Genomic DNA, 20135 nt, shown 5'->3' on the forward strand with positions numbered 1-20135 from the left:
TGTGTGGTCTGTTCTGCTTACTTCTCCACCAATTCCTATGTTTCAGCCAGTGCAAGAAACCTTTCCTAAGAAACTCTTTTACATCATTTGATTCCTCCTCCTCCTAGCCACCTCTGTCCCCTATGGAGTTTTGTTTTGTTTTTTTTTTTTTGGCCATGCCACACAGTGTATTTGATCTTAGTTACCCAACCAGGGAGGGATCAAACCTGTGGCCCCTGCAGTGGAAGTATAGTCTTAACCACTGGTTGGCCAGGGAAGTCCCTAACTCTCTTATTTTTATCACACTGTTGGGCAATTACTTTCCTACAGGTCTGTCTACCCCACAAATTGTGAACTTCTTGAGGAAGTGTGTCTTATCTTTGCATTAACACACAAAAACAGCTAAGATTCACCAAACACTTACATTGAACTAAGTTTCTCATGTACTGATTTGTCAATTCCCACAACCTAATAAGTACTGTCATCATACTCAGTGACAAGAGAGGAAAGCGAGGCAACAGAGGGCTCATTTGCTCAAGTTCATTTGTCAAGTCCACAGATTTGAATTCAGATGAGATGATTCCTGGTCTTAACCACTTAGGACTAGGGCCTCAATAAATGCTTGCCGAAGATTAAAGAGTCAATGATGGTCCCAAAGCAAAGATTTAACGCTTTCTTCATTTAAACTCATCTTCTGCGGGGAGAGGACTGTCATACACCCGTTCCAGGACTCCAGACAGAGTAACCGAAACGGCAGCGCCGGTCTAGGCATCTACTGCGGCTGGGAAAGGCCCTTTGCTCCCGAAGAGGGACTGTGAGAGCGCGCGGATATAGGTACACATAGGGGAGAAGAACTGGGTCGGAGGAAGGGTCTGGCCACTGCCTGGCAGGCTAAGGAGAGGAGAGGTGGGGGGTCCAGCGTGGGTTCCGGAAGCAGGAAAGGCGAGCAGGTGTGGGATCTAAATTAGGATGAGGGCGGGGAGGGCACTCCGCTCAGAATGGCACAGTTCAGCCTCCGCCCTCAGTGGAGGACCCTCATCTAGGGCGTCTGTTGGTTCTGAGGCCCGGAGTGGGCTGAGATCAGCACAGAAACACGGGGAACCGAGGCTCGGACGAGGCCCCTCGGTTTTCTGCCCTGAGGTGGTAACTGCGTCCCACTTCAACTCTGGCTTCTCCACATAAGTAAACTCCGGGGTGGTGGCGCTGGGGGTAAAAGAGCCGGGAGCCCGGAGGGAAGGGCGGGGGAGCCTGGGCCGGAAGGCGTCCCAGGCGCGGTTGGAAGCCGGCGCTCTCTTTCGACGCCACCCGCTGCCCCCGCCCCGGAGCCGGCCGGGACGGCACAACGTCTCCGCCCCCAGCGCACCGCGCACCTCACCTTGAACGCCGCTCCACCCACCGAAATCCTATTGGGCCGGCCGGGCCTAGGCAAGACGGCGATTGGCCGAGGTGGCTCCCGAAGGCCCCGCCCATATCCCCGCCCCCGTCCCCGTCCGCCGGTACTTTGGACGGCGGCGTGGCGCCCCTCCTCCCCGCCCGGTCCCCGCCCCCTGGAGCAAATGCTGCCGAGCTGCGGCCGCCGGGCAGATGCACGCGCTCGGGCCCTTCTAGCAGGCGCGAGCAGTCGCTGGGCGCGCGAAAGCGAAAGAAGGAAGAGGAAGGGAGGGCGGGGGCGGGGTGTTGAGGAGGGGCGGGAGGAGGAAGAGGAGGAGGTTGGAGCGCGCTCGCGCTTGGCCTCGCGCCCGCGCGAAGGGAGGGGGAGAGGGGCGCGCGCGCGCACGCTCGCGTTCTCGCTCGCTCCATCCATCCATCCTCCGGTCGCGGCACGCGCGCGCGCTCCGGGCTCGCGCCGCACCCCCCGCCCGGGAGAGGCGGGCTGGAGTGGGGGGCGGGGGGAGGGGCGCGCGGACGGCGCGCGGACTGCGCGCGGGCGGGGTGAGGTGAGGAGGAGGAGGCGGCGACGGGACGAGAAGGGAGGGGAAGGGGCCATGGCCGCCCGGTGAGGCGGCGAGGCGGGGGGGCGGCCCGACCCCCCGGCCCCGGGCCCTGGGCCCCGGGGAGAGGCGAGGACGGACCGACGGACATGGGGCTCCGGAGCAGCCGCCGCCGCCGCCGCCGCCGGAGGACGCGGCCCTGAGAGGCCGCCGGGCCCCGGCGCGGCCCCCCGGGCGGGGTGAGTACGGGACGGAGACGGGGACGGGGGAGGGGCCTGTGGGGGGCGGGGGGCGGGGCCCGAGGCGGGGCTTGGGCCCCCTCCCCCCAGGTCTGGGTCAGCGCCCCTTCCCCTCCCCCCGGGCCGACGCGGAAACGCCCGGCTTCCCCCGGCTTCCCGGCCCGGCCGGGGCCCCTAGCTCTCCCCCTGTCTGGGTCCCCCCTGGGCGGGGCAGGGCCGGCCGGGGAGGGGGCGCGGGGCCTTTGTTAGGGAGCCAGGCCCCAGCCCCCGGGACAATAGAGACACCCTCCAGGACTCCTCTCCCCGGCCGGCCGGGGCTGTCGGCGGGCGGGGAAGAAGAGGGGCCGGGACGTGTCCCACTCTGCCCACTCTCTAGGGGTCGGTCTGTCCCGGACCGGCGCCGGCCTCCGGCGACTCGGCTCTCCTCCCCCCAGTCGGTATGATGCAGCAGCAGTGCCGCAGGGACGGGGGAAGAGCCGAGGCCCGGCCTCCTACCCTCCTCAGTGCCCCCGGCTCGTTTGTCAGTCCCCACCCCACTCTAGGCCGGCAGCTCCTTAAACTCGTACCCACCGTTCAGAGGGGCCCCGGACTGTGTGCTCTGTTTCTGAATCCTTTGGTGGGGATTCCTGGACTTTGGGGCTCTTGGAGAGACTTCCGGGCTGGTCCTGAGGGAGGGAGGGTGGTTATCTCAAGAACAGGTAAGGGGAGTGCCCACTCCTGGCATGCCATCCCACCGGATTCTACCTCCTCTTTCTTGCTCATGGTGGCTAGGATGCCCTTTTAGCTCTAGGCTTCTGTGGGCTCTGCTCTCCGTCTGCAGTGGCAGGCTTATTTCAAGGGAAGACAGAGTGGGGTGAAGGTTGTAGGGTCCTAGGGCCATTCCTACTTCTGGTAGCAGTACCCCCCCAAGTGGACATCCTGGCTGAAAGCAGAGGTGACTCTGAGGAGAGCCTGGAAGGGGGGGGGGAGTGTATTTAGGAGTCTGTGCAGTTCTTTGCCACACCCTGTGGGTTTGCTTTGAGGCCTTAGAGTTCCTTCTCCTCCCCCTGCTGCATTGCACCATGGGTATGGAAGAGGGGTTTGAGTTTTGGGAACCTGGGGTGAGCTGCTGCCTCCTGTAGACCCAGACTCTGATTGGCAGTAGGAGTCCAGGGCCTGAGTTCAGGCCTGGGAAGGACTAGGCCGCCCTTGGGTTTCAGGCCCTGCAGGACCATGCAGACTTAACAGAAGCCCTAGGGAGAGGTAGATCTTGATGCCACCATTAAGCTTTGGGCAACGAGGTGCGATGGGGAGGTGGCAGCCATTGGAGGTGCCTTGGACTCACACCAACATCCCCCCCCCCCCCCCCCCCCGTGTGTGTGCAGCCGTGTTGCCGCCCGCTGTGCTATGAGCAGTCAGAGCACCGTCTCCACAAGAGTTCACAAATGAAAATGGAGGAAATGTCTTTGTCTGGCCTGGATAACAGCAAACTAGAGGTGAGGGCTCCCCCACATGTGCCTCCAGTTCTTTCTCTTGATGTCTCTTCTTCGCTATATCTGGCATCCACACCAGAGAGGAATTTGGGTAGTCAGCCTTGTTCTGTAAAGGGAAGAGCCAGCTAAGAAGGCCCAAGGATCCAGAAGAAGAAAGAACTCAAAGTCAAGATGGGGAAAAATGGCAAAGGAAGCTTTATTTTTGGCCAGAGCGAATTGGCAGGAGATTTGGTTGGTGAGAGTTGCCCTCTGTCCATGGGACTGTGACTCTTGTGACCCTGGATGTTCTCCCCTGGGCCCAGGCCATCGCTCAGGAGATATACGCAGACCTGGTCGAGGATTCTTGTTTGGGATTCTGCTTTGAGGTACACCGGGCTGTCAAGTGTGGCTACTTCTTCCTGGACGACACGGACCCTGAGAGCATGAAGGATTTTGGTGAGCGTCAGGGTTGAAGGAGAGCCGCCTAGCCCTGCCCTGGGAGTGCTTGGAGGGTCCTCCTCCAGCAGCCACACCAGAGGGAGAACCTGGAGCTTCTGGGAGCTTAGGCAGGGGTTCTGAAGAGGCCACAGGGCTGTGGGTGGGAATGAGAGGTAAGCGTCCCTTGCCTGCCCTGATCGCTACGTCTCTCCTGTCCCCAGAGATCGTGGACCAGCCGGGTTTGGACATCTTTGGACAGGTTTTCAACCAGTGGAAGAGCAAGGAGTGTGTTTGCCCCAATTGCAGCCGCAGCATTGCCGCCTCCCGTTTCGCTCCCCACCTGGAGAAGTGCCTAGGAATGGGTCGGAACAGCAGCCGAATCGCCAACCGCCGGTGAGGGCTTCTCCCTCTGCTAGAACCAGAGTGCCCATCTTTCACAGCCCATCCCATGGTGGAGATCCCCCCCACCCCGGGACATTTGGAGGATATAGAGGGTGGGTCGTGCCTGGCCCCAGACGCTCCCCTGTACGTCTGAAGTCAGGGGCAGAGAGAGATGGCAGCCTTGACCCTTTTCCCTCTTCTCGGCAGGATTGCCAATAGCAACAACATGAACAAGTCAGAGAGTGACCAAGAGGATAATGATGACATCAATGACAACGACTGGTCCTATGGCTCAGAGAAGAAAGGTGTTTGGGCATCTGGGGAATTGGGAGGGTCATCGGGGTGAGGCAGGCAGATGGGAATTGTGTGTGTAACAGTCACAGTTGTTATCCTGAATAAGGGAGGAGAGTGTAGCTTTGTAACTTTTCTTTAGGTGCCCTTAGATTGGGAACTTAAAGTGACCCTGCCCTTTACCCTTTTGTCCTACACAGCCAAGAAGAGAAAATCAGACAAGGTGAGAGCCGGGGCAAGCATGAGGGAGATTTGGGCCAAGGACAGATACCCTCCCCTTTGGGCAGGGAGTCCTCGGGTGTCTTGACTCAAGTCTGAGGTCACTGGGTACCTCTCTGGGTTCAGGGCTAAGGGTGTCTGGTGGGCAGGAGGGCAGCAGAGGCCTGGGGTGGGGGTGGGGGGGTGGGAGGAGGGAGTATGGGTGAAGGGCCTCTTACTGGTGGGGAAGAGTAGGAATTTGAGGATGTTTCTTTGTCAAATCTTTTTTCCTTCCCTGGGTTCTCGGCTCCCCCTTATCGTTACCCTTTCCCCAAAGCTATGGTATCTCCCATTCCAGAACCCCAATTCCCCTCGAAGATCCAAGTCTTTAAAACACAAAAATGGTAAGTGGGGCTGGAACAATGGGAGTGATTCTAACTATATCTTCTGGGACTTGTTGCTGGAGGGTGGAGGTGGAGGGGCAGGGGGATCGAGGGAGGGCCTGTGATCCTTCTATCACCCCCACTTCCTTTCTGGTTATTTTCAGGGTTCTCTGTCTGTACCTCTGCATCAAACACCCTTCCCCTTCTTTTTTCTTCTTCAGGGGAACTTAGCAATTCGGATCCTTTTAAGGTGAGTAGGGGCTACCCCTCGTAGGTTCCCTCTCAGTATTTGCCTCATTGTGAGTTGGGTGGGCTTGGACAAGTGGGGATCAGAACGCTAACTAGATGGGGTGTTTAGGTCTTGGGTATTCATGTTCTTTGTGGGTCCTAATTCCTTACCCTGGTGCAGTTGGGGTGGAAGAAACTTGGAAAACTGCGGGCAATCTTAAGGCCTTGTGACTGAGGGAGGGGCAAGAGGGACTGACTCCACACCCCCACCCTCCCTTCTTTGGCCATCCCTCCTCTAACCTGTACCCCTGGTTCTCACCCAGTATAACAACTCAACTGGGATCAGCTACGAGACCCTGGGGCCAGAGGAGCTGCGCAGTCTGCTCACCACGGTGAGGGATCAGAGAAGGGGGGAAGCCCTTGGGAGCAGGCAGAGCCACAGGCAGTGGCGAGGCCCTGGAAGAGGCTGGTGACACAGCAGTGAGGGCATCTAGGTCTCTCTCTTGAATTAGGTTTCCTGGCTAGTGTGGTCTGGGACTGTCTGCCATGGACGCTCTGGGGCCATTTCTGAGCACACAGTCTAGCATTTGTACAGAAAAGAGTGTCTAGTGGCTATAGAATAGGCTTCCCCTGTCCCTCCTTTCAGCTTATATTCCTCTTCCAGCAATGTGGGGTGATTTCTGAACACACCAAGAAGATGTGCACAAGGTGAGCTCAGAACCTAGGAAGGGGGCCAGGGGGCCCTCCGGCGCCCTCACCCTGGGCACGGGTCGGGAGTACCTTGGACTTGAGCAACGGGACTCCCACCCTCCCCCTCCCCTCCTCTAGGCCTTAGGCCCCAATCTGGGGCCTCTTCATTCATCCCTTCCCTGTCTGTCCATCCCTCCCGCCTCTGCTGAGGGGAGGGGCTCCGCCTGTGTTTCTCAGACCCTCCCTGCCTTGTCAGGGTCTGATCATTCTCTCCCTGCCAGGTCCCTACGCTGCCCTCAGCATACAGATGAGCAGCGGCGAGCCGTGCGGATTTATTTCCTTGGACCCTCAGCGTGAGTGACCCTCCAGGAAGGGTGGTGGGTTGGGGAAGGTGAGGGTGATGGCTAGCATCCCTGAAGCCCTTCTCTGACCTCTTCCTCCCCAGTGTCCTTCCAGAGGTGGAGAGTTCCCTGGATAATGACAGCTTCGACATGACTGACAGCCAGGCCCTGATCAGCCGGCTTCAGTGGGACGGCTCCTCTGATCTCTCACCCTCTGATTCAGGCTCCTCCAAGACGAGTGAGAATCAGGGGTGGGGTCTAGGTAAGTGAGACAGCCGGGCCCCAGGGGCTCTCCGCCTGAAGCGGCATGTGGGGGGACCTTGCGTTCCCCTGCCACAATCCTCCTCTCAACCCTCTTGCTGCTTTCCTCTTCAGGTACCAACAGTTCCGAGTCACGGAAAACCAAGAAAAAGAAATCCCATCTGAGCCTGGTAGGGACTGCCTCCAGCCTGGGCTCCAACAAGAAGAAAAAGCCAAAGCCACCGGCGCCCCCGACGCCCAGCATCTATGATGACATCAACTGACTTGGGTACAAGGGGATAGCCTTTGGCTGAGCAGAGCCGTCTCTCCCGACCCCCACCCAGGCGGCACAGCCTGGCAAATGGACGGCTGCTGGGGGTTTGGGCTTGGGAAGCTTGGTGGGCGAGGCAGGCAGAAGATCCAATTATGCACCCCTGGGGGGTGTCAGGGTCTTCTGCGATGGAGCACGAGCCCTCAGCGTGTAGGACTCAGACCTGGACATATTATGCCTTGGACATAAGTTTGGTGGGGAGGCGGTTTTCCTATTTATTCTGTGAGTTACTGGATGTCCAGCTAGGCCAGGGGCCTGACCTGGGCACTGTGCCAGGGCACTGCCGCCCCCCCACCCCAGGAACTGGACTAAGCCCTGCCGAGGAGCATCGTGGCTACCCGGGAGGCCGTGGGTTGGAAGCTGAGCCTGGAGGGGGCCTCCCCCAGCTGCCCTCAGCAATGTGAATGGGTCCGGTGCTTGGAGCTGAGGGGCAGGGCTGGGCGTGTCCTGTCTGTGTGCAGAATCCTATCAAAAGCCCCCATCCCAGGGGGAGGCAGGCATGGCGAGCTGTCTGCTGAGGTAGGCGTCCTGAACTAGCGCCTCCTTCCCTGTCCCTCACAGGGGCAGCCCTTTCCCCTCAGTCCCCGGGGGCCTCCTTGGCAGCAGGAGCTGTCCTTTTGTTGGGTGCCAGGAAAGGGCCTCCAGCCTCTACAGCTTCAAGGAACGGGCACGGGGAGGGTAGGAAGAGGGAGCTGTGTATCAGGATGACTCCCCCCCTACCTCTCCTCCCTGACCCAGGGCTGGCGAGGAGTGGGGCCCCAAGGTGAGGTGCTGCTTTATTTGAAATGTTTTCTTACCTCATTCCCTGCCCCAGGAAGGGGCCCAGCCTCACCCTCCTGGGGTGGCCCCATGTTCCTCCTGCCTACCCTGCCCCACTGCCCTCCCGGGGCAGCCCAAGTTCCCAACTGCTGCTTGCCACCCCCCCCTTTCACCTTGACCAGCTCCAGTTCCTCTCTCGATGCTCCTGCCTCCAAAGCCTGCCCTGTCTCCCCTTCCTTTGCCGCTTTTAAGTTATTTATTCTGTACTTGTGGTTTGGGGCTCTGAGGAAAATCCTGATCTTTTACCTCTCCCCCCTTGCGAGGAGTGGGGCGGGAAGAGAGGGTGGTCTCTGTGTTCTTGGCTGTCAGCGGAGGGGGCAGGGTGCCATGCCTGGGCAGTGCCCCCCTGCGGGACTGTCGTGCCAGTGTGCCCACCTGCCTGGTCTACATCCTGAAGAGATGTATCATTCAACCTCCACGCGGGCACCATCGCTCCCAGGAACCGAGCTGGAGGACTGCAGTCCAGGTTGGGAGCAGAACTGATGGCCCCAGGGATGGAACTGACCCTGAACCGTGTTCTCTGGCACTCGCTGGACGTGACCCCTGCCCTCCTCCCAGGAGGAGCCATCCCACATTTGGGTAGTTAGTACCCAGGACTGACCGGACTGATCTGGGTTAGGGACCCTAGAGGGTTAAGGGAACAAGAGATGGGGCTACAGTACCCTGTCTGGAACCCCAATCTCCCCCTGGGGTGGCTCTGATTGTGGCTGATGCCTGGTTACAAATTGATTTTTAACCCAAGAATTATGATTATTTTTTAAAAAGCCAAACAGATTTTGGCAGGAGTTAGAATAAAGCCTGGGGCCTGGACTCCTCCGTTCTCACCCCTCCACAGCCTTCACCCTCCACGGGGAGGCCAGAGGGCAAGGAGGATCTCAGTCAGCCTCCAGCCCGCTCCCAGATGAAGACCTGGGAGCAGGCTGGAGGTGGAGGGAGGAAGGCCGCAGGCCACTCTCCCTTCTGAGAGGCAGTTGCAGCTCAGGCCCTAATACACCCTTTCCCCTCTGGCCTCTCCGTTTCCCCCTTCTGGTTGGAGGAGGGAGAAGTGGGAAGTAGTTTGGGAACTGGTTTGTCCACATCCACTTCCCCATTGTTCCTTGGCCCGCCCTCAGGGCAGAGCCCCCTGCCCAGGCTGGGTAAGAGATGGGCTTGGTCCAGCAGGGACCCTGAGGGAGCAAACCCCCTTCCTTCTGGGGAGAGTGTGCCCCCCTACCATGTAGTTGAACAGGGGCTAGGAGCTCCCCACTCCCTTCCCTCTAACAGCAGGCTGTGTGGGTTTCAATTCCCATCCTTCCCACCCCGGCTAGGTGTCGTCCACCCTGTATCCTATCATGTGTCTGAGTGTGTGGGGGGGTTCTGTACTAATTTCCATGGCCGGTGGCTTTTCCTTCCATGCATCACTCCCCCCCGCATGCCCAGGGGCCACCCGCCTGGCATTACCGCATGCTGGGGTCATTGGGGGAGGGGGGTGGGGCTCACGCTGTCCTGTGGTCTTGAGATTTTTATTTTTGCATATGTAATCCATCCTGTACAGGTAGCTAACTTTGTAAACGCTGTGTATTCCCCCTGCCCCCATGGCTGCTGGTGTAAATAAACTGCATCTCCCGTTGGTAGCCCGGCCTGCCCACCCTCATTCCCATGTTGCTGGGGGCAGAGCAACCAGCGTTTTCTTCATGTCACAGCAGACTCCACAGCCACAGAATGGAACTTTATTCAGTCACAGATACTGACCCTCCATCCAAGAGCCCCAGAGGCAAGGGCCTGGGGCCCAGTGTTCCCTACCCAGAGCTGTCCTTGGGGCTGGGCAGGGTAGGACACTGGCTGGCAGCCAGAACTGCCTCTTGCTTACAGCCTTAGGCCTAGGGTAGCAGCAGCTGTGGCCTGGCCTCTCCCGGTGCTGGGGGCTTGGCTTTGTGCCCCAGTCCCCTTCCTGACTGAGCTCTATAAAGGACTATTAAAAAAAAAAAAAAAAAAAGAATATAAGCAAAGTGCTTTGAAAAAAAGGGAGAACACTGAAAACTGTCCAGAACACAGAGAACACCCTATTCCTGCTAAGGGGTGGAGGGAGAAGGTGGAGGCAGCCAGATGCCCACAGGGAAAGCTGACACAAACTTCACCCCTGCCTATATGACTTTAGGCTCAAAAGAAGGATGTTCCACTAGGAACCCCAGAGAGACTCCAGGTTCCCTACAGAAATGCTGGGGCCATGCTGAGCTGCCCTGGCAGGCAGCCCTGGGGGCAGAGGAGCAGACATGCAGGATAATGGAAAGAGCTAGGGCCACGGCTGGGAGGGAATCCTCAGAGCCCTGGCTCCCTGTTGAGCTGGGCCACCAGCTCAGTTCTGAACTTTAGGACCTTAGAAGTGAAGGAAGATGACATTCTCATTTCTACCTGAGTTGTGCTTGCACAGAGGGAATGTCTGTCCCCTCATGGATGTGAGGGGAATGCCCGTGCCTGCCTCCTGAGTCCTATGGAGGAGGGCCCACCACATCCTTTCCACCCCTCCCTCCCAGGCCCTTGGGCCCAGCTCTGGCCAGGAATGGGGGGAGGCCATAAAGGAGGAAAACCATGCCTTTCATTTTCTCCCTGTGGTCCTTATCGTCCATACATCCCAAATACTAGGAAGCTGAAGAAGACAGTGACCCCCACGAGGGAGACTGTGGCAGGTGCTGTGAAGAACTGGCGGTAATTGATACGGAAGTACCAGACCACACCCAGCAGCACCACAAACACAGGCACCATGAGGCTGCCCACACTGACGCCGAGGCTGGGTGGCTCAGTGGCCGAGGGGGCCAGGGAGCTCGAGGGGCCTGCAACAGCTGACCCAGGGGGTGAACGGTGACAGTGAATCACACAGTTGTCGGTAATGTTCAGGGAACGCAGTGTGCGGGCTGGGTCCTGCAGCAGGCGGCCCTGGTAGATCAGTTTCATCTGGCTCTCCTGTCCAGGGAAGTATTTACTGTGAGGGTGAGACAGAAGGAAAGACAGAGGGCGAGGAATGAGAAGGCCAAAAGGCAAGGTGCTGGGGGGTGGGGGAAAATTGCAGGGTGGGTTTCTAAAGAAGGATTCCCCCGCCTGCCCCATAGGGGCTGCACTTGACACTTCCCAGCCCACGTACCTCTTAAGAGCACCCACGGTATCCTCTGGCCTGGCCACAGCCAGCTCCTCCGTGTCATTGAGGAATTTGAGCCGCACGCTGATGAGGCTGGGGCTGGGAGGCAAGCAGGTGCTATCCTCCGATCTCACAGGTGCCTCCAGACTGCTGTTTCCTGGGCCTGCTTGTCTTTTGGGCAGGCCTTGGATGTCAAGCAGATGTTCAAGGCTGGGCTCAACACCACCCCCAGCTCCAGGTTCCCCTGTGGGGTCTTCCCCACCTTCGCCAGCCTCTTCAGCCTTCTCATCATTACCCTCTGATGGATGGGGGAGTTCAGTTGGCTCTGGGGTGCCTTGGCCCGCTACCAGATGGTCCACATGCCCCAGGTGAAGGACGGACGTGTCGCCAGCTGACACAATAGTGCCCAGGAGCTGGTTGCTACCGCTGTCTGCTACGTAGGTAGAGAGCCAAGCTAGGACCAAGGCTAGAATCAGCACCACCACACCTGCCACCACAGTCACCTCATTACCCACACCCTCAATAAGGGTGACATCAGAGAGCTCCATGACCTGGGTGCTGGCTGGGTCCACACTGCAGAAACAAAGGGGGACAGTATCAGCAGGGCATGAGAGACTGCAACCAGCTTTCTTGTTTGTTTAGGTTCTAACTGACCTGGCCCTGAAAGAAAATGCAGTTCAGTATCCTAGAGACACAAACCTAACTCTGGACCCCAAATCTATAGCTAAGGATTTACTCTTCGCCTCTATTGTGAAATGCTGGCTTTCAGGTTCCACACCCTTCCTCTCTCACATTCCAACCCCCCAATAAGCATGGATCATCAGGAAAACGTTACAGTTTCGTTGCTGCTGCTGTTACTGTCTGTTGCTTTTTTGGGAGATGGAGAAAAACATTTGCTGCTTTGAGCCCTGAGTTTCTCTAGGATGTCTCTCTCTCGGTAAAGCAACTGTGCTCCCCTGAGATGCCTCTAAGGTGGCCTCAGAGGGACCAAAAAAGCCTGGAGTATTTTATTTGGGAGTTCCTTTGGAGGCACAGTAGAGCCACTCTTGCCAGATTGTGTCATTTGAACCCACTTTCATTGAATCATGGATCGAAATCCAGATGTCAAGAGCCAAAGAAAACCAACTTATCAAGGGCAAAGTCAGACCACCCCAAAGGGACACCTCTGTAGGGACCATCAGCAGACACTGTGTGTGTCTCCTCTGAAATTCCCCTGGCAGCAAAGCAGGACAGACACCAGAAACACCACCCTCCTAGGTGACCATAGGCTCACAACTACAAAACCACTACTTGCATGAAACTTGCATAGAAAAGAGTCCAAAATGGCTCCCACAGCCCATATCGCAATCTCCCTTCCTGTAATGTGTTCTTCCTTGACAGTTCCTTAGAAAGGTAGGAAGGATTTCGGTTTGCTCTTTGGAGCACCTCCTTCCCTTGGAGAATCTGCTGCTTTCACAGCTGTCCTTGGGCAAATGCAGTCTGATGATTATCATAAACTGTTCTCACAGTGACTTATCTACCTGCCCATCTCTCCACTAAACTCCTGAAAGATCACATGTATTTCTCTATGTACCACAGTGCCCAGCATAATCCCGTAGCAGTTGCTCAAAAAATATTTGTGGAACATACCAACATGTGAATAGTTTTTCACTTCCTAATTTGATACGTGGGCCCTGGAGTCAGGAAAACAAAAACAGAAACCCCAAAACTAATTTTAACCTTCGTCTTGCCTCTTACTAGCTCTATAACCTCAATTTTCTTAGAGCCTCAGCTTTCTCATCAGTAAAATGGGGTTAAAAATAGTACCTACCTCATAAGGTTGTTTTGAAGATGACGGGAAATCATCGAAGCAAAATACTTAGAACAGTGTCTGGCACATTGCAATTGTTTAGTAAACAAATAGTACCAATTATTTATCACTCCCACAACTAACCCCTGATGGTAAGAAGGTTGTCATTAACCCTGATTTACAGAAAAGGAAACTGCCGCGAACAGAGGCAAAAACGACGGGCACAGGCACGGGGAACTTTCGAGGAGAAGGACCGGTTAGGACCCCAGGTTTCCCTTCTCAGAGGCCTTTGCTCTCCTCAACCTGTGAGCGACCCTGATTGCACGGTGAGGAGGGGTCTCCAATCTTGCCTTTCCTGACGCGAAGGCTCCGCGTTTGGGCGGTCCTATTCCCGCGGCGCTGGAGAGGGGTCCGTGGGTCCACTCGAGCCAAAAGGCTGTCTAGTTCCTACTGCTGTACCCAAACCCGTTTCTCCCAGCCAGCGAGGGGTAGAATCGAGTGAGGGGGTCACAAACCATCCACACCCCTCAAACTTCGGGGCGGGGCTGGGACACTGGGGGCGGGGCTTGAGTACGCAGAGGAACATGGGAAATTAAAGGGGGACTGGACGGGTACTACGCCTGGATAAGGAAGGAAGGCCTCACCTGAAACGGCCAGAATAAGTGCTTTGACTTCGCCAAGACGGCCTGTGGACTCACCTTTTCGTAGGGGCCGGGGGAGGGGCTGGCTAGCCCCGTTTCTACCCAGGGTACGGTCTCTTCCGGCTTCTCCCGGAAGCTGTTAGAACCAGAGACAGGAAGTTCCGCCCCCTTGCCTTACAATGATGACGAAAATCTACGTAAAGCGGGCTTACGTAAACGTATTTAAATAAAAGGGACAGGTTTCTTCGCGGAAGGAGGGGCGGAGTTATGGTTGGCGGGATCCTGGTCCTCCCAGGGCAGAGCCACGCCTAGTGGGCGGGGTTTACGGAGCCAAGGGTTAAGGGGTGGGGCCAGGAGGAAATTAGGGGAGGTGTTGGGGGAAGGGGTGTGGCTTCGCATCTGGAAGTTCAAGCAGGGTGGTACCGCTGGGCAGAGTAGAGCGTCTTTTTCCTCTTCGCAACTTTCTTCTTCCGGCCTTGTTCCAAACCTCCCGGGCTGATTGGTTTTATTACTGGTCTGCAACTGGTCTGCGCATTGAGCTCTGGGTTAGCGGAATCAGCCGAGACTGGCCTTTCTGACTTCCAAGAGTTCAACTCGGGGCTGGACGAGATGACAGACAATTTAATCACCGTCCGGTTCTCGGAGAATGCGGCCCCAGGTAGTGTGAAACCTTGGTAAATAAGGCAAGAAACCATTTCAAAGAAGGCACAGATTCATTGCAGGCTTAGGGCACGGGAAAAGCAGGAGCCCCAAGAAAGGGGAAAATGGTTCAGCTTACAAGAGGGTTTTTGCAATTAAAATTTGTTCTAAAGACGTTCTGTGGCGGGGTGGGGGGGATGCTGTTGTTTTCCGGTGAACTATTGATTGAAGTATAAATAATACAGACGGGCAAACTCAGAAGCGAAGAGCTCGGTAGTTTTCATCAACTGAACACATCGGTGGAACCGGGACTCAGATCAAGAAACAGAAAATGACCACAGAACGGCCCTTCAGTCCTCTTCCAGCCACTAACTTCCAAAGAGTAGTCACTATTCTGATTTCTGCCACCATACGTTAGTTTTCTGGTTTTGTATTTTGTACGAGTGGAATCAAACAGTATGTACTCTTGGTGTGTGGCTTCTTTTTTTCTTTTTCAGTCTTTTTTATTGTGGTAAAATATAAATAAAACTTACCATTCTTAACTATTTAAAGTAACTAATTTACTGGTATTAATTCACAGTCTTGTGTACCTATCATTACTATTTTCTTGTATCCATTTTTCCTCCTCCCCACTTTATTCTACTGTCTTCTGTGAATTTGCTTATTCTAGGTAACTCGTAAGTGGAATCATACACTATCTATCCTTTTTGTCTGGTTTATTTCACTTAGGATGTTTCCAAGGATTATCTATGTTGCAGATGATATCAAAATTTCACTCCCTTTTTAAGGCTGAGCAATATTCCATTGTATGTATATATCACATTTTTAAGCCAATCATCTATCAGTGGACATTTGTGTTGTTTCTACCTTTGGGGTATTATAAATAATGTTTCTATGAACACATTATTAATGTACGAGTATTAGTTTTAGTCCCTGTTGCACTTTTGTCTGAGGGTTTTTTTTCTTTCTTTTTGGCTGTGCTGGGTCTTAGTTGCTGCATGGTCTACTCTCTAGTTGTGGCGAGCGGGGGCTACCTGATAGTTGAATTGCACCAGCTTCTTATTGCAGTGCCTTCTCTTCTTGCAGAGCACCGGCTTTAGGGTGGTTGGACTTAAGTAGATGTGACTCCTGGGCTGTAGAGCACAGGCTCAGTAGTTGTGGCCATGGGTTTAGTTGCTCTATGGCATGTGGGATCTTCCTGGATCAGGTATCTGACTTGTGTTTCCTGCACTGGCAGGCAAATTCTTTACCACTGAACCACCAGGGAAGCCCCTGTCTGACTTTTTTGATCAATATTATGATTGTAAGGTACTGTTTTAATTTCTCCTTAACTCAGTGCTTTCAGTGCTGTGGCCCGGGTTTGATCCCTGGTTGGGGAACTAAGTAAGATCCCACAAGGGGTATGCCATGGCCAAAAAGAAAAATTTGAAGACTGAGTACCAAGATTTACCAAGTGAAGTTCCAAAAAGTATAGCAGGTTCAAGGGCTCTCAATAAATATTTGAGGGAATGAAAAAGCACTGAGTTGAACCACTTAATGTTTTGAGAGTTTATTATGTGCCAGGCTCTGTACTAAGCACTTCACATACATTATCTCAGGGAACCCTGTCAAGTATATCATATTGTATCCACTTTACAGATTTGGAAACTGAGGCTCAGAAAGATCAAATAATTGTCCAAATTATACAGTTAGTGGTATAGCTAAAATCATCCATCTCACTCACTCCTCGCTAAATATATATATAGGGCTTCCTTGATAGCTCAGCTGGTAAAGAATCCGCCTGCAATGCAGGAGACCTGGGTTCGATTCCTGGGTTGGGAAGATCCCCTGGAGAAGGGAAAGGCTACCTACTCCAGTATTCTGGCCTGGAGAATACTGGTATCACAGAGTTGGACACAACTGAGCAACTTTCAAGAAAGAAAATGATACATATATATATGATGTTATTGTCAATATTTGATTTCCCATTCTTTAGCTTTTACCATAAATAGCATGTGGAGTATAATTTCATCCTATGAAAGAAAAAATATTTGTGTGGCTATATATCCAGAGAAAAAGTTGCATTAGACTATAGCTTTGTTTCTATGTGGCCTTCATAGGTGGCACTAGTGCTAAGAACCCATCTGCCAATGCAGGAGACATGGGTTCGATCCCGGGTCAGGAAGATCTCCTGAAGAAGGGCATGGCAACCCCCTTCAGTATTCATGCCTGGAGAAACCCATGGACAGAGGAGAACTGGTGGGCTATGGTGCACAGGGTCGCAAAGAGTCAGACACAACTGAAGCAACTTATATATTGTATTACCATAAAACATTTCACAGACAGAAAAACAAATATGATATTGCTTATATGTGGAGTCTAAAGAAATGGTACAAATGAACTTATTTCCAAAACAGAAGTTGAGTCACAGATGGAAAAAACAAAACTTGGGGCTACCAGCAGGGGGGAGGGGAAGGGATAAATTGGCAGGTTGGGATTGACATATACATACTACTATATATAAAATAATTAATAAGAACTTACTGAACAATACTGGGAACTCTATTTAATACTCTGTAATAACCTATATGGGAATAGAATCTAAAAAAGAGTGGATATATGTGTTATGCATAACTGATTCACTTTTCTATACAGCAGAAACTAACACAACATTGTAAATCAACTATATTCCCATAAAGTATTAATTTAAGAAAGCATTCCACTTGTCAACGAGTATTTTTAGAGCATCAGAGAATAGTTTAAGTAGATATTCAACAGTATTACCTTCCATGTTGCACTGTAATTTTTAAATTCATCGTCTCGTTTGGATAGACATTCAGATTGTTTTCAGTACTTGGCTGCTTTTTGTTTTGTTTGTTTGGCCATGCTGCATAGCATGTAGGATCTTAGCTCAGGGATAGAACCCACACTCCCAGCGTTGGAAAAGTGGTGTCTTGACCACTGGACCGCGAGGGAAGTTCACTACTTTTTTGTTGTTGTTGTTTTATTTTTGTTTGGGCTGGGTCTTTGTTGCTGTGCAGGCTTTTCTTTAGTTGGGGTAAGCAGGGGCTATCCTTTGCAGTCCTCGGGCTTCTCGTTGCAGTTGATTTTCTTGTTGTGGGGCATTGGATTTAGGGCACGTGGGCTGCAGTAGTTGCAGCAGGCAAGAATACTGGAGTGGGTAACCATTTCCTTCTTCAGAGGATCTTCCCGACCCAGGGATCAAACCCCGGTCTCCTGCATTGCAGGTGGATTCTTTACCATCCGAACCATCAGGAAAGCCCACTACTTTGTTTTTAAACTGCACTTTGATAAACATCTTTGATGACAGTTATTTGTACACATCCATGATTTCTTTTTCCCTAGGATAAATTCCTGGAAATAGAATTGCTGGATCAAAGGATGTTCACATTTTTAAGATTTTTGATAGATGGTGTTGCGTTGTTCTCTAGAAGGTTGTACCTATTTTCATGCCCATCAACAGTGTGAGGAGAGCCCTAATAATGTTCTTGTCCCCCCAAACAGTGTAGAGGCTAGAGAGGAACAGGGAATAGGGGGAGGTTTAGAGAAATGTGAGAATCCTGAAGATGTTTATAAGCCACGAGAAAAGAGCAGAGGAGAAGGAGAGAAGTGAAGATAAATGCAATCTGAGAAGGGAATCAATGACTGAGCAGTGGCCTCTGAAGCCAGGAAGGGCTGAGCCAGCAACTAGGGCTTGCCCTGCAGAGAATGTGGGAAATCTGTCTTGCCTACAGCCCCAGATACCTGATCCATCTATCCGGGATTAGGGATATACACCCTGTGTTATATAGCATTCCCCACGCTACATGTCATTTTTCATTTTTCTGTCTTACCAAATTCTTTGAAGGCAGGAACTATGTTTTGTTTTTATTCCAGTATTCTCAAAGTCTATCCAGTGCCTGCATGCAGCAAATACTTGATAAAAATTTATTAAGCAAATAATAGATGCAATTCGGAGAAGATGGGGGAAGAGCTAGGGATGCATTTTGTGAATGTGTACAGCAAAGGACAGGATGCAGTTAAGGGTGTTTTGAGTCCTGCTATGCTAAGTCACTCTGACTCTTTGCAACCCTATAACTGGTAACCCGCAGGCTCCTCTGTCCATGGGATTCTCCAGGCTAGAATATGGAATAGGTTGCCATGGCCTCCTCCAGGGGATTTTCCTGACCCAGGGATCAAACCCGCATCTTGCGTCTTGCATCTTCTGCACTGGGAGATGGGTTCTTTACCACTAGGGCCACCCTTTGAGAGAGGGACTTTTGGGATTAGGGTTTTTCAAGATTTACCATACATATATGTATATACATATACATATATATATTTGGCTGTGGTGGAGCTTCATTGCTGCATGCAGTCTTTCTCTATTTGCAGTGAGCGGGGGCTACTCTTCATTACCATACATGGGCTTGTTATTATGGTAGATTCTCTTGTTTCAGAGCACAGGCTTTAGTGCTCAGGTTCAGTAGTTGCAGCTCATGGGCTTTAGAGCGCAGATTCAGTGATTGTGGTGGATGGGCTTAGTTGTTCCGTGACATGTGAGATTTTTCCAGAGCAGGGACTGAACCTATATACCCTGCATTGGCAGACAGATTCTTAAATCACTGGACCACCAAAAAAGCCACGGGGTTAGGTGGAGGAATTATGAGGGGAAAAGAAAGGAAAGAATGAAGACTTCAGTTGGAACTATATCACTATCTAAAGCTGGCCTCTTATATGTAATAATCATTTAAAATTAACAGAATATTTTAATGGGTCTTAGGTCTTTATCGGTTTATTTTTCCTAAAATATTGAACTTGGGTATTTTTATACCTTTATGTCAAATTATGATGGCTATGGAGAGATGAATGTATCTGGGGATCCTGGATGTTGCCTTCAGTCAGCCAGTCAGTTCAGTTGCTCAGTCATGTCCGACTCTGCGACCCCATGAATCGCAGCATGCCAGGCTTCACTGTCCATCACCAACTCCCGGAGTTTACTCAAACTCATGTCCATCAAGTTGGTGATGCCATCCAGCCATCTCACCCTCTGTCGTCCCCTTCTCCTGCCCCCAATCCCTCCCAGCATCAGGGTCTTTTCCAGTGAGTCAACTCTTTGCATGAGGTGGCCAAAGTACTGGAGTTTCAGCTTCAGCATCAGTCCTTCCAATGAACACCCAGGACTGATCTCCTTTAGGATGGACTGGTTGGATCTCCTTGCAGTCCAAGGGACTCTCAAGAGTCTTCTCCAACACCACAGTTCAAAAGCATCAGTTCTTCTGCTCTCAGCTATCTTCACAGTCCAACTCTCACTACGTTTCTAGTAAATCCATTTTATAAAAAAATCAGAAAGTACTCCTTCCCTAACCACTAGAGAAGTTGTTTCATGTTTGCCCATTTGCTAGGCAGAGGGGTGTCTGTTCCTTTAATTTACATTCACTGGATTGCTAGTGAGCTAGCACATTTGTCATGTTTCATCAACCACCTTGTAAATTAACAGTTTAGGCTTTTTGCCTTTTCTTCCCTTCAATTTTTCTTTAAATTTCACAAGAATCCATGGGTACACCCCTTTGTCAAAAATTCAAATGCAGACCATAAAAAGCCCCACTGGCACAGTTCCTCTCTCCTCCTCAGAGGAAATTCTTTGGCACCTGCCTTTCAATCCTTTTTCTATTCATCTCCAATCATGAGCTTTGGTGTTCCTTGCTGTACATGTTCTATTTCAACGTTGGTAATAGTCTTGGTAATCTTTCCCAAGGCAGTACATGTTCTCGTCACTTGGACTCTATGCCCAGATATCTCCTGCTGTGCGTATACCCTTTGTAAGGACTGAATTGTATTCCACAGTGTGGATTTGTTTACCATTTCCCACATGTTGAGTTGTTGCAAGCAAGGCTGGGAGGAATACTGCCATGTGTACCAGCCTTTGGTGTAACTGGGGAGCAACTGAAGGCCATTGCTTAATTGCCCATCAAAGAGGCAGTTTCCTTTCTGACCCCCTAGGATGAGCAAGAATTTGTGTCTCCAAATCTTCACAG

General features: G+C 52.6%; 2 protein-coding genes across 12 annotated transcripts; one reads left to right on the forward strand and one right to left on the reverse strand.

Annotated features, from left to right (window-relative positions):
• The first annotated feature begins 1899 nt into the window (after window positions 1-1899).
• On the forward strand, window positions 1900-9683 carry ATXN7L3 (ataxin 7 like 3). 8 transcript variants are annotated; one of them, XM_065909834.1, is made up of 13 exons: window positions 1900-2149; window positions 3514-3624; window positions 3924-4056; window positions 4260-4431; window positions 4627-4724; window positions 4911-4933; window positions 5246-5312; window positions 5456-5541; window positions 5843-5911; window positions 6166-6227; window positions 6491-6562; window positions 6655-6812; window positions 6926-9681. In XM_065909834.1, exons 2-13 carry the CDS (start codon window positions 3574-3576, stop codon window positions 7072-7074), a joined length of 1140 nt encoding a protein of 379 aa, XP_065765906.1. In that variant the 5' UTR covers window positions 1900-2149; window positions 3514-3573; the 3' UTR covers window positions 7075-9681. The 8 variants fall into 8 exon arrangements, with proteins under 8 accessions (XP_065765906.1, XP_065765911.1, XP_065765910.1 ...); XM_065909839.1 differs by having other exon boundaries at window positions 1902-2149; window positions 5513-5541; window positions 6926-9678; XM_065909838.1 differs by having other exon boundaries at window positions 1902-2149; window positions 6184-6227; window positions 6926-9677.
• Window positions 9636-13651, reverse strand: TMUB2 (transmembrane and ubiquitin like domain containing 2). Of its 4 annotated transcripts, none has more exons than XM_065909844.1 (3): window positions 13540-13651; window positions 11059-11625; window positions 9636-10899 (listed from the first exon to the last, which is right to left on the reverse strand). In XM_065909844.1, the coding sequence occupies exons 2-3, from the start codon at window positions 11598-11600 to the stop codon at window positions 10536-10538; spliced, it is 906 nt and encodes a 301-aa protein (XP_065765916.1). In that variant the 5' UTR covers window positions 11601-11625; window positions 13540-13651; the 3' UTR covers window positions 9636-10535. The 4 variants fall into 4 exon arrangements, with proteins under 4 accessions (XP_065765916.1, XP_065765915.1, XP_065765917.1 ...); XM_065909843.1 differs by having other exon boundaries at window positions 13486-13600; XM_065909845.1 differs by lacking the exon at window positions 13540-13651 and adding an exon at window positions 13192-13427.
• Between the last annotated feature and the right edge of the window lie 6484 nt (window positions 13652-20135).

The sequence above is a fragment of the Muntiacus reevesi genome, chromosome 18 (assembly GCF_963930625.1).
Source record: "Muntiacus reevesi chromosome 18, mMunRee1.1, whole genome shotgun sequence".
Lineage (NCBI taxonomy): Eukaryota > Metazoa > Chordata > Mammalia > Artiodactyla > Cervidae > Muntiacus > Muntiacus reevesi.

What these genes read in the sequence shown, in the direction of transcription:
- ATXN7L3 (XM_065909834.1), top strand. Translation starts at nt 3,574, where the DNA reads ATGAAAATGGAGGAAATGTCTTTGTCTGGCCTGGATAACAGCAAACTA. An exon ending in TGGATAACAGCAAACTAGAG is followed by an intron (nt 3,625 to 3,923) that starts GTGAGGGCTCCC and finishes CCCTGGGCCCAG; the next exon opens with GCCATCGCTCAGGAGATATA. An exon ending in TGCGCAGTCTGCTCACCACG is followed by an intron (nt 5,912 to 6,165) that starts GTGAGGGATCAG and finishes CCCTCCTTTCAG; the next exon opens with CTTATATTCCTCTTCCAGCA.
- TMUB2 (XM_065909842.1), bottom strand. Translation starts at nt 12,897, where the DNA reads ATGATTTCCCGTCATCTTCAAAACAACCTTATGAG. An exon ending in CTTCAAAACAACCTTATGAG is followed by an intron (nt 11,626 to 12,862) that starts GTAGGTACTATT and finishes TTGTTTCTGCAG; the next exon opens with TGTGGACCCAGCCAGCACCC. An exon ending in ACCGTGGGTGCTCTTAAGAG is followed by an intron (nt 10,900 to 11,058) that starts GTACGTGGGCTG and finishes TCACCCTCACAG; the next exon opens with TAAATACTTCCCTGGACAGG.